Source organism: Lissotriton vulgaris, chromosome 4_1, assembly GCF_964263255.1.
Source record: "Lissotriton vulgaris chromosome 4_1, aLisVul1.2, whole genome shotgun sequence".
In the NCBI taxonomy this organism is placed as follows: domain Eukaryota; kingdom Metazoa; phylum Chordata; class Amphibia; order Caudata; family Salamandridae; genus Lissotriton; species Lissotriton vulgaris.
The window spans coordinates 1134840802-1134853975 of NC_141691.1; the positions used below are offsets into that span (position 1 = coordinate 1134840802).

The 13174-nt window shown below is 46.8% G+C and overlaps 1 protein-coding gene across 2 annotated transcripts in view; it reads right to left on the reverse strand.

Moving 5' to 3' along the window:
- Positions 1-13174, reverse strand: part of ANKS6 (ankyrin repeat and sterile alpha motif domain containing 6) — a 464962-nt gene that overhangs the window by 318827 nt on the left and 132961 nt on the right. For both annotated transcript variants that reach the window (XM_086965382.1, XM_086965381.1), the window contains exon 8: positions 12983-13032. In XM_086965382.1, coding sequence (XP_086821508.1) covers positions 12983-13032 — 50 coding nt within the window. The remainder of the gene's footprint in view (positions 1-12982; positions 13033-13174) is intronic.

Here is a 13174-nt window from a genome sequence, read left to right on the forward strand (position 1 = left end):
ACCAGTGACCTGCAATTCAGGAGGCCGAGTCGGAGCGTGTGGCTGGGTTCCGGGGCTTCGGGGGTGTCGCAGAGGGTGCATCCTGTGAACGGGGTGTCATCCTTGAGGATGAATTCACACTGAGGATGTTTTTTAGTATTCCAGAGACGGAGAGTTTCAGGGGTGTAGGATATGTGAGCCTGTGAGTTGGATATAGTATCTGGGCCTAGGGCCGTCTGGGCCCGGACGGGCCCAGACGGGCTTGCCTTTGGCGCGCCTTCGGCGCGCTGACGGCGCGCCCGCTGCGCCCGTCCGCTGCGCGTCCGGTGATTGCACATCTTAAATGTGTAGGAAAGGGGGCGGGTGGGCGTGGCCTCAGAGTGGGCGTGGCCTCTCTCCCTCGCCGTCAATGGCGGCAGATCAGATAGTTTTCTGGGTTAAAGTTGCAGCGAAGGGGTCGCTGTTTCGGCGATTCTGGCCCCGCTCCAGTGGTGGCAGACGGGTGAGTGATTTTTAAAAAGTACAGGAAATTTAGGCAAGTTTGTGACACAGAAATACAAGTTTTTTAAAAATTAGGTGCTAGCCTCCCGGCTTCCGCCTCAGGAGGTGACGAGATTACTAGTTTGTGAGGCGCTGAAGGCAGCGTTTATATACGGTGATCGGCGGGTGGGCGTGGCCTCAGAGTGGGCGTGGCCTCTCTCCCTCGCCGTCAATGGCGGCAGATCAGATAGTTTCCTGGGTTAAAGTTGCAGCGAAGGGGTCGCTGTTTCGGCGATTCTGGCCCCGCTCCAGTGGTGGCAGACGGGTGAGTGATTTTTAAAAAGTACAGGAAATTTAGGCAAGTTTGTGACACAGAAATACAAGTTTTTTAAAAATTAGGTGCTAGCCTCCCGGCTTCCGCCTCAGGAGGTGACGAGATTACGAGGTTAAGGGGAGAGCTCCAGCACCAAGAGGGTACAGGAGTGGTCTGCAGCTTTATTTACACATCAGAATATTTATACAGTTTTCAGTCAATAGGCAAAAGAAGAAGAGAGAAGTGACAAGAAAAAGGGAAGTGACAAGCAGTAATTTCCAACAGATGTGTCAAGGTAGGGGCGTGTATTGTGTCTCGTGAGAGGGCATGTGATGTGTGGAAATGTGTTCTCTTTCAGTTGAAGGCTCTTACTCATTCGGGGGTTTATCTCTGGCTTAGAGTCAAGAACAGGAACCATCTTGTGTAAAACAGGAACTATCTTGCTGGTTCTGGGAATTGGCTGAACCACAAGAGTCAAAAAGAGGAACTATCTTGTGTAAAACAGAGACCATCTGCTCTCTGGCTTGCAGTCAAGGACAGGAACTATTTCTTAAGACAGGAACTGTCTGCTGGTTCTGGGAATTGGCTGAAGCACAGGAAGGGGTGGTCAATGAACTAAGATGCTAGGTGCAGGGTGTCTTACAGTTAAGAAAACAGGAACTATCTGCTGCTGGTTCCCAGAATTGGCAGAACCACAGAAATGTGTGGTCAATGAACAGGGGTGCCAGAGGCAGGGTGTCTTGCTTGTGAGTCTGAAGACAAAATGGATGTCACACAAAATGGGTGCTTGTCTGAATGAAAAAATGGCTGTCAGGCAGAAACAGGGAAATGATGGGGCACAATTGTCAATTTTATTTCCACAAGAGTCAGGGCAAACCTGAACCAACTAGAAGAGCCCAAGAAAAGCAAGTTTGAGCCTCAAGTGGACCCACAGGCCGGAGGCACAGGAATCGCGAGAGGACCTCGAGTGATTTCACAAAGCAGCAGCCCACGGAGCACTCGGTGAGGGGAGGCCGGAGTTCTTTGTAGGAAATGATGCCAGAGGTTTGGGCTACTTGGAGCCCAGTGCACTTGTTGGGGAAATGCCAACAAGCATATGCACTTGCAAATGTACGAGGTGCACAGGGGTTCGGGTATCGCATCCCCCTCAAGGGAATCTGACCTCAAATTCGGTGAGAGGGCAGCTTGGACCTCAGGGGATGTAGAAACCCGCCTCCTGTGTTGTTGAAGCCTTCGGAGTCCGTAGGAGCTCAGGGTCAGCAGACCGGACAGCAGTGTAGTGGTGCCTGCGAATGCAGGGTAGTGACTCTGTCACTCCAAGGGAGATATCTTCTGTTGTACTTGATGCTCCACAGGTCCTACATGGATCCTGTACAGTGCACGGACACATATGATGCTTTTGACTGAGAGGGAGACGAAGTTGGGTCCAAAACGAAGTGCACCAAAGTCCAGAGTGTCCAGACAATCGAAGTTCAGTCGTTTCTAGTTCAGAATCTTGTACATGTCGAATCTAGGGTCCTGCAGCCAGGTAAGCCCTTTTGTACTAATTGGAGAGGGTAAGACAAATCGATGGGACTCTCCTAGGGGGGGGTGTGGACAGTGGGGAGGTTACTCCCATGTCCTCTGTCTGGTTTCCCACCAGAGAAGGAGCCGTCGGCTCCCAGCACTGGTTTGAACTGGACTATGCACAGAGATACCAAATGTGCCCCTCATGCAGACTTTGTCGCTGGCAAGCGCACCCACCCAGCCTGAATACACTAAATCCTGTCTGGGAGGTGGTCACACCTCCCTGTGATAGGATGTCTATTGTTCTGCCCTCCCCTGCTCAAGCTTGCTCAGCAGCAGGAGGGCAGAAATGTGTCTCTGGTCGGCAGCAACCATTTTGTGCTGCCCAGGACTAGAAGGCTAGTACCGGCAACACCAGGGACCCAATGATTACCAGTGTGGGGGTATGATTCCACAATGTTTGACTCCAATCATGATCGGGTACTTTCAACCATTTTAAAGCTAGTCATCAGACGGCTGCATAGTGCCACTCTATATGTTGTAAATGGCTGATGCACTAACAATCTGGGAGAATGGACTCCGTAGGCTGCAGGGGTGTCCTGTTCATGCAGTGGCACCCTCTCACTTTGAACCAACCACCCTGCCTTCATGATTGTTAAGGCCTGTTATAGGGGTGACTGATAGGTTTTAAGTGAAGTGACCCTTAGCTATAGTAAACCTATATCTCAAGTAAGGGGTGCATGTAGGCCTGTAGGTTCCAGTTTGCATGGCCTCTCATGGGTGGCATAATACATGCTTCAGGACATGGAAGACCTCTGGGGTACCTATGCCCTGGGTACATGGGTACCATATAACTAGGGACTGACCAGGGTACCCAGTATCCAATCTGGAATGTGCCAAAGTGCATAACATACCAGTTTAGGGAGAACGCAGATAGATTGGGGTCCTGATTAGCAGGATCCCAGTCAGACTAGTCAAAAACAGTATTACATTCAGCAAAAAGTGGAGGTAACCATAAGGAGCAGATCCTACTTTCCTACAACAAGAGAAACATGTGCCTGCACATTTCATATTTGAAGAGAGGCGATCACCCTGGAAAGTTCATTTTGGCGATAAAAGAACCTGTGAGCTAATTTGGGATTCATTTGCAGCTATCCTGATGTACCACTGACTGCAATCCTGGTATATAAACTGCATACAAAATTAATAAATTCCACAGCTTGGCTGTCAGTGAAGCAATGTTAAGTGAAATATTTTGGTTGTTAACAGAGTTAGAACTTTTAGAGGGTTGCATTTTACAGAAAGCAAACATGCAGGCCAGTTGTTAATGTCCAAATTCATCATGGATGTCAATTAGCTGCACAAATGATCCCTGCATTGGTCTTGTAAACCATGGTCCATGGTACCAACATAAAGTTATGGTTTTCCTAAAACCGTTTACAACAGCAGTTTTCACTTAACATTTCCATAGCCCCACAGCAGCACATAAAAAGTTGTTGGGTGATTTGGGGGACAAGAGATCAAACAGTGACATAATAGGGGCCAAGAGCATGTAAAGTCACTTTAGATACACCTGTCATTTTGGCAAATTTGGGTCCGTTCATTTTTGTGTAACAAAGGTTGTTTACTATTGTCAAATCCCGTTAGTTTGGAGTCCGGGGCTACTGGGTCACAACAATGGTGGTTGGGCTGGTTTGCAATTGATGTCTTGAATCTGTTCTACTAAAGTTTTGCAAACTGGTTCATGTTTACTCCAACAGCACTATACTCTCAGGATAGCAAGTGCCCGCAGTCAAAGGCAGTTCAGGAGTTATTTTGGAAGGCAGAGACAGATAGGTCAACAGTCAACCAACAGCCACATTAAGTCCCTGTCCAGCCCAGTGAATGTCTTTAAGAAAATAGATAGTACTTTAATGGCACAGCGAAAAGAAATACTAGACATGTTAATGTGGCAAATATAGGGTTCCGTACTTCCAACTACATGTAATCATTAGGTACCCCACACTTACAGTGCCTGCTTCCTGATCCTAGGAGGCTGCCTCAGGTTTGGACATTATCAAGGGAATGACAGGGTCTAGAAAGTAATAGAACATGTGTGAATTCACTACGGGGCCACAATGCAGTGTCAAACAACAGGTCAGTTTGTGAGACCCTAAGCTACAAAGAGTTCACAGCAGGTCTTTGCAGTTCAAGATACAGTCTCAGTCTTTTTTTCCAAGCCTGTGTTACCTGTTTGCATGAGACGCAACAGCAGCAGGTCTGGTCAGCTTGCTTCACTGTTTTACACCTGTAGTATCCTTAAATGTGATGCAGGACCGTGGTCAGTGATCTCACTTGCTGGTACAACTAACTCAGGTGCACAGAGCAGCTAGCCTGGTTGGCAGGTGCTATGTCTTGGTCAGTTACAGCCTACGGTCCAACTAAGTCGGCTTCTTACTCCAGTGATGACGGTGATCCTCTACACCACCCTGTAGGAGTGGCGACAGCAGCAGTAATTACAGCTTCCGGGCAGAGAGGGGTAGGCTACCTGCTTCAGTGATGACAGAGCGTCTCATGGTGAGCAGCTCTAGCACTCTTCCCCGTTGGTACACTTCAGTTAGGCCAGTGAGCATTCTGTTCTTGAGCTGCAAGTTCCATTCCCATAGTTCATCTCCTGTTCTCCACTGGGAGACTGAGTGAGATCTCACATCTTGGACGAAGCCGGCTCCGCTCCGGATAGCAGTCACCTTCTTCTGGATTCTCCCAAACACCTAAAATATAGCTGATCTCCTCCTGGAGAGTCTTCCCTCTTGCAAGAGCAGACACTTCTTCCGCCTGTTGACAAGCAAACAGGTTTCTACGTGATACGCTGAACCTCAGCTTCTACAGCAAGTTGCACTGACTTCAGGTAATGTCCCCTCACCTCTGAGAGACTAGCTGTCATGCAGACACCAGCCCTGATCTCACAGCACCTTTTTGAGTAGAGCACTCTGTAGAGCACTTATGTCCTTGGCCATTGTAGCAGCTAGAAGAAAGTGGAGAGGTTTTGGTCTCACTTTTATACTCATTTTCAAGACAGGGGCGAGGAGTCATTGTCAATTGTCTTGGAACCATCTTGAGATGGTTACTCTTACAAATGTTATTTTCGGTCTGTAGGGAAGACATGGCTTTTATGCAGACACTAGCTCCAAGCAGGGGTATCCAAAACATGGGCCCAATGAAGAGTGAAGACTGCACCTGGCAGTTATGAGCCTTCCAGAAGTAGCAATAAGGGAGTGACAAAAGGCAGTCACTGCCCAGAAACGTCTTCAACTTGAACAAGAAAATCAGATGACTCACTCCTGTCCCCTACCATTCACCAAACAACAGTACTAAGGAAAATGTAATATGCAACCCCTTGCTAACAGGTCCTCACAGCATTTCTAAGGGCAGCTGTGTCTCGGTCATCCCTCACTTTAGGGTCTGGGTCTCTACCCTCTGACTTAAAAAATGCAGTCAGTACACTTCCACTGTCTCGGAAAGCAGTACCCAGCCTCCACTTTGTGTCGTGGTAAATTAGGTCAATCTGAAATGGAAAGTATACTAGCAATGCGCAGTCGCAAAGTCATGTACGAGCACAAGAGTACAACACACACAGAATATCAGCACATTGGTTTGGGTGTGTTAGTAACGCAAGACTTAACAAGAGTGAAATAGTAGGTCACACTCCCTTATAGAAAAGAAAAAAAGGTCTGCACAGTAATATTAATCCTTAAAAGACAAAAAACAGTACACTGGAACTACTGCTTTATGTAAACAACACAACGCATACGCAATAGTCCCACGCAGTCAAAAAGGCATGCTTGGTGTACCCCTCTAGGCCACAAAACAGTTTCTGGACTTTGCATTACGATCAATAGGCCTAGGCAGCAGTAAAAATGCTAGATTAACATGCTTTCTTGCGCTGACAAAAGTCAGGATACCAGTTTCACTTGCAGACGGGTCACTCAGAACGGGGGTATATGCCATGAAAAATATTCCCAGCATGTACGCATGAAGGTCTGCAAGTAAAATGTCACTCTTCTTCGGTTTTAAGAGGGGGAGTGTGCCACAATCTGCACTCACTTAAGTTGAGACAGATTTCATCAGGAGCTTTTATTAAGTATTAATCCTTCCATATTCTAGGCAAGATGTAAAATGGATTTACCACCTTACTCAGTGAATAAAAATCATGTGCTGTAAAACATGAATTAGGATTATGAACAGAAGAAGGGACTAATCCAAGGATTCAAGTTACCAGGGGCCTATCGGCATGCATAGCAAAGGCACTTGGGGTTTTCTCCAGAGATCGACCGGCCCAACCACATGTAGATTCTATAAATGACCCCAATAACCATGTATTAATAACTAATTCTTACTAGGATTGAACCTAAGTCTTTACATAGACATTAACTATTTTACGAGGGTTAGGGAGGATTTTAGCACAAAAGCTATTTCGCCCAAAATCCTCTTAAACCCGAGCATCAATTTAGGTACATTAAAATTCAGAACTGCCTTGACATCAAGAGCGATGTAAGCAGGTTGTCCATATGATTGACAACATCTTTGCTAAGATCACTGTGATATTGTTAGGGGTCTATGTAGTGAACCCAGAAATACATTCAACCCAAAACTGAATTTAATCTGTCTAAGGGTGAGCCCAGGATCATAACTTGACCAAAATATGGATTTTAACCTAGGAGCGGATTAATTCAAATTATTTAATTTGTCTACAGAGTGAACTCGGGGGAGAGGTTAACCCCACTCTAATATATTTTTCAGGAGAGGGAGTGGGTTCTGGGGAGGTGGTGTTGGGGGCCAGGAACTCACTTAATCCCAACCAAATTTAATGGTCAATGCGCATAAAAAGAGCACAATTGGCCCAGCCTATGAGTGAATGCAGAAGCAACCCAATCAATGCAGAATTAATGCTACTTACTTAATTTGACTCTTCAGTGTCCCAAGAGCAAAACTACTTTTTTATGTGGGACCGATAAGATTACTTACATCTAGAAGTACTGTGGACAGATGAGTGGCATTGTTTCTGGGGCTAGTCCTTTGCCAAACCTTAACAGGGCCAAACAGGAAAAATACCACAGAAAGACAACTTTAAGCTATCGCCATTTCCAAGAATGCCCTAAAAGAGGGGTGAAGTAGAGTGGGGAGGTTCTGATGGGAAAAGCGAGGTCTGGTTACCCGGTGCAAAGTCTCCTTTCCAAGTCTACAGGTAATGAAAGGGAAAGCATCCCCTCTGGCCAATCGGGGAGGGAAGGAGAGAGGGGAGGGAAGGCGAAAGAGAGAGGGGGTAGAGAGAGGGGAGGGAAGGCGAGAGAGCGAGAGAGAGCGGGAGAGGGAGAGGGAGAAGGAGAGAAGGAGAGAGGGAGAGAGGGAGAGAGAGGGAGAGTGGGAGAGTGGGGGAGAGGGAGAGGGAGAGGGAGAGGGAGAGGGAGAAGGAGAAGGAGAGGGAGAGGGAGAGGGAGAGGGAGAGGGAGAGGGAGAGGGAGAGGGAGAGAGCTCACGTAGTGGATGCCAAGAAGACAGCTCAAAGAGACAAACCAATCTCATGTTTACTATTACACAAAAGTGTATGCCTCTAGTGTGCCATAAGGGCGAGTGGATTTTTCCAACAATCACAGGCTCCTTGCAACAACACTCAGAGGGCCATGAAGCCATAAATAAAAGCACACTGCCTTGATTGGCCAAATTTACCACGCACACGTAATGACGAAAGCACAATGGCGCCTGCAGCGACGCAGACGCCCAAACCGGGTGGCTTTGACCGGTTTCTACAGCCCCATAAAAGATCGTGTGAAACATAGGACCACCCATCGACGGGGTCCGGTATTTTGAGGGCTACATGAGGTACCAAGCGGGTGCCTGGCTTTGCCGGTATGAGTGAAACTCTGAAACAGCGCTGCCAACCAGATAAGTACCTTCCTTGCCGCTTGGGGACAGGATCTAACTTCCCCTCATTCCCTTTCCCTTCCCTACAGGGTGTGCCTACTAGCCATCACCCCCTCCCGAGACCCATGGTGTGATTAATGGTCACTCCACATGTAAGATGTTTTCCAATGATGTTGTTGCTTCCACCCGCCAAAATCGCACCGGCGTGTTCCTTAGAGTAATGATAGAGTTTTTTACAATAAACGCACTGATACCGTTAACGTCCAAGTAGGTGTGCATGTGAAATAGCGCTACAAACGAGGTACCTTCACATTACGAGTGGACCTAGCCACCACAACTAACGATAATGTGAAAAAATAAGTGCACATCCTTATCTCACTATTGTACACCGTAGCTCCTATAGGTAAGGTTACAGTGCACAAGTGCATGATGAAACTGGAACAACTAACGCACTGTTACTTTATTTTAAATAATCGCTTCTTTCTTTGTGTGTTTGTTTGTGTCTGTTCTTCATTTCAGATACATGTTGGGTTCCTACAATTAAGAAGGATCCCTCCGTAACAGCAGGTTACAAAAAAAAATTCCTGTTTTTTTCACACTCTGGACCTCTTGGTTAGGGTGAGCCTTAGCGCGCTCATACTGCCGGGGTCCACACTTTGGTCCTGAAGAATGCCTAGCCATTAGCATCACAGGGCAAGCAGTTGGAACATGCTTGGAGGCGCTAAAAGTGAATATCGAGCCGCTAATAAACATTATCACAAGCTTATTCAGAGAGCTAGAGCAGAGTTTGCGGCCAATAAAATCCTCGCCAGTACCAACCCCGCCAAGACTATCTTCTCTGTGCTGAAGAGTATGAAGAGCGGAGGCACTACGGGGACTTAATTTATCTCCTCTGATTAGCAGTGCAACAAGTTGGCCTTGTACTTTGTGAACAAAGTAGATAAGATTTACCTGGGTTTACCCACCCCGATCTTGCCCCTGGGAGTGGAGGCTTTGGGGATCTCGTGTTCCATGGGGGTAAATATCTTGTCTTCTTTTCCTCCGTTGTCGCAGAAGGAGTTCGAGGCACTCTGTTCAAAGATCAAATCGGGTTCGCCAGCGGATCCGCTGACTCCTGCTCATTTCCGCCAGTTTCACACTCCCCTCTCTCTGCTGAATCTCAACCTGGTCAATTTTTCTTTGGCCTCAGCGCCCATACAGAGGGCCTGGAAACATGCTAAGGTCATTCCACTGCTCAAAAAAACATCCATGAACCCGCGGAGCCAGCCAATTACCGCCCGATTTCCCAATTGCCGTTTTTGGCAAAGGTGACAGAATCGTATGTGAATTCCATCCTCCAAGTTTTCCAAGCAAAATGCCGTTTTCGATCCATCTCAGCATGGTTTCCGTGCCCGTAACAGCACTGAGTCTGCTCTGCTGGTAGTTACGAAGGCCATTCGGGCAAACTTGGATGTCGGTGACTCAGCGGCCTTGGTCCTTTTGGACCCAGGTGCCGCTTTTGACACCGTCTCCCATGCGATACTTTTAAGACGCCTGCAGGAAATAGGCATTAGGGACGTAGCCCTGAAGTGGCTCCAGTCTTTTCTGGAGGGGAGGTCCTTTCAAGTCCACGTGCCTCCTTTCCATTCCCAAGAGCTTGCCTTGCACCAGGGTGTACCGCAGGGGTCAGTGTTAAGTCCCATACTGTTTAACATCTACATCCAGCCTTTTGCTGTGCTGGCGAAGGGAAGGGGCCTGTCACTGGTATCGTATGCCGACGACACCCAGTTGGTGATTGCATTCTCCAAAAAAAGGTGCACCAATTTGATCAAGTTCAAAGAGGACCTCTCTGTGATTACGGACTGGATGGATGGCTGTGAATTGTTTGCAGCTCAACGCCAGTAAGTCCGAGATCCTGCTGTTTGGGAAGGATAGGGGGTTGTGGTCCGAGCAGTGTTGGCCGGACCGCCTGAAACCTGCCCTCTTGCCCAAGGAGACAGTGAAAAACCTAGGAATTTGGTTTGATAGCGGTCTGACATTTGACGCCCATTCCAAGGTAGTGGCCGGGGCTTGTTTTCGGCTTCTGCGTGGCCTGAAGCCACTGTTGGTTTTTTTTCCCTCCAAAGCTTCGCCAAATTATTATTCAGTCTACAATTTTGTCGAGACTGGATTATGGTAACTGCCTATACTTGGGTACGAACAAGGCCAGTGTTAAGCGTCTTCAAAGGGCACAGAATGCAGCCGCCCGCATGCTGGTGGCCCTACCTAACTCTTGCTCTGCCTCCCACGTACTTCAGAAACTCCACTGGTTGCCGGTGGAGAAGCACATTAAATTTAAGGCACTTTGTTTGGCTCATAAGATCTTGTCGCTTCAGTCACCGGTGGGGTTGGCGGGGCTGTTAGAGTTCTACGTGCCACAGCGTCCTTTGAGATCTGCCGCCTCAGCTCTGGTTTGCACTCCACGTGTCCTGAAAGCCAGAGCAGGTGGCCGCTCCTTCCGCAGTCTGGCTTTGCAGCTTTGGAACTCGCTTCCGGCTTCCATCAGAGTGATCCAGAACCACCTTGCGTTCCAGAAGGCCATAAAGACCTGGCTTTTCCTGGCTTAAACCCCTCTGCTCTCTGGTTTGTGTCTTGGAATCTGCGGTCTGCGCTGGGACGCTCCGTCGCTGTGGCAGCTATGCGCATTATAAATCTGACAAATAAATAAAATAAATAGGCAGAAACCTGTTGACCACACACAGTGAGACATAGCTGACCAATCTATCCAGCACATACATCGCTCACCTTGTTTTTACCCGTGCCTGGTTGGCCGACGAATACAATTATTTTTGGACACAACCAAGACACTTTTAAGCTCACTTCACAATCACTTGCACTTGTCACTCAGACAACACTAACCTGCTCTGCAGTAATCCTGGCGTTGAAGCACACCGGGGAGGTACTCGACCGTCCTGGTGGGGCCCGATGATGAAGCATGTCACCAACCAGGTTGTTGAGTGAGGGCTTTCTAAAGAATCAAGTTCCATTCTTCATGCTTGCTCTTCTCCTAAGAAGGCACACTCTTTTGTTGTTTTGACTATTCGAATTGGGGGACCAAGAGTGCTCCTTAGATTCCCCCTCTCTCTTGTTGTTCATTAGAATGGTAAATCTTCAAGGCATGAGTCTGCTTCTAAGCCCTTTACGTTCTACAAATATGGAATGACTGCTGTGTGCTACTTGAGGTCAGTGGAAGAGCCAACGGAATTGGCTGCATTTTAAACTTCAAAAATATCTGATCAAAAAAGGTATGAATTAATCAAAGATTGACAAGGACTTGTCACTGGAAACAGATGAAGATTAGAACGCCACGGTTCCTTGTAGTCACATTTTAGCAAGCATTATGATGATGCAAACTAAGGTGTAAAGCACATAAGCACAAAAAATCTTTCATCATTCATCTATCATGCAAGCTGTCGAGATATAAGAAAAGTGCAGGCTGGGAACTATTCCGCATTTGAGCAAACAATGGCATTTATCTACAAGACCTGATCAAGAGTGATATAAAAGAATCTTAGACAGTCTGGTACATGTCCAGAGAGGGAACGTTCACTAAAGAACATGAATACAAGAGGTGTGGATGAGATGGTTGGGAGAATAGGTACGTTTTTGGGTGAGTTCGTTGCAGGAAGTAGAATTTAAGGTTTGCGGTGCTGGGCTGGCAATTTGTGTGTTGGAAAGCAAAGATGCACAGAGCAATGGAAGATTCAGATGAGTATGAGTAGAGGTGCGGCTATGGGGGTCAGCCACAGGCTTGTTTAATGAAAATAAAATCGAGAAGATACTCTCCAGAGATTCAACAATTGCTGCTAAGAAACATTTTCTGTGACAGCCAGCATGAACACTCTGGGAAGTCAAGGTAATAGGAAAGACTTGTCAGGCATTTGACCTCTTAGGCAAATCAGGAGGAAGGAAGGATGTCATGGAGATAGTCAGTTGAGAAGTCTTTTAGGAAGAGGGGGAGAAAGAGTCTATTATCTAGCATTTGTATACTGCTCAAATACCACTGCTGTGGCAAAACGTGACAGTCAATGCCGTGCAGGATCGGTCTTTGATGCTCCCACTGCGGTGCCTTTTTGAAAGGCACCGCAGTGGGAGCATTTTGAGTCCTTTTTGAAAGGCACCACTGTGGAAATGCCAATGGCACGCCTGCCCAATTACAACAACACTCGTAAGCTGGTGGGCGGCCAGCGGCAGTATTTCATGGTTCTGGAGCTGGCGGCAGTGTGGCGGCCCGCTCAACTCGTAATCAGGCCCTAACTGTACTACAAAATGCACTTCAATTCCAGTTCAGTTCTTTCCTACCGAAATTATTCGGAAACACTCTCTCTTCATACATGTTTTGTATAGTTTTAAAAAGGCCATTGAGTCCCGGAAAGCTAGTTGCATAACAAACGCTGTCTGATGAAGAAAAGATTATCATTGGAACCTGGAAAATGTCCAAATGTGAGATACAAAAGGCTCCAAGCCTCAATCTGCAACTTGGTTGGCTGTAAAAATACTGATGTCATATACCATTTTGAGATGTCTAGCTTATCTTTGGAATAAACGTTTGAATGAATAAAGACATTTGTAATGTACATTACCATCACTGAAGCACCTAAACAATGTCTTAATATATATATATTTTTTTAAGGACAAAGTAGCCTATCCAGATACAGCATTTTTAGCTAATCTGAGATCTGTAACATGCTTACGACTATATTCGGTGTACTACTGCAAAAAAGATTGAAATCAAATATTAAAAGAAAAAAGGTAATGCATATTAAGAGCGTAAAAAAGCCTTACCATGGTTGTTAATAATTCCTCATCCTTCTCTGATCTGTTGGTGCCAAGCCCTGATTAAAACAAAACAGGTGTTAAAATCTAACAGTTTTGAAAGCGAGAGAGGAAAAGATTACCTTGCCTATTGCGTCTGCCCAGTTATTTATAAAGGATTGCTCCTGGTGACACTACTTAGTTCACAACTCTTCCCACTCC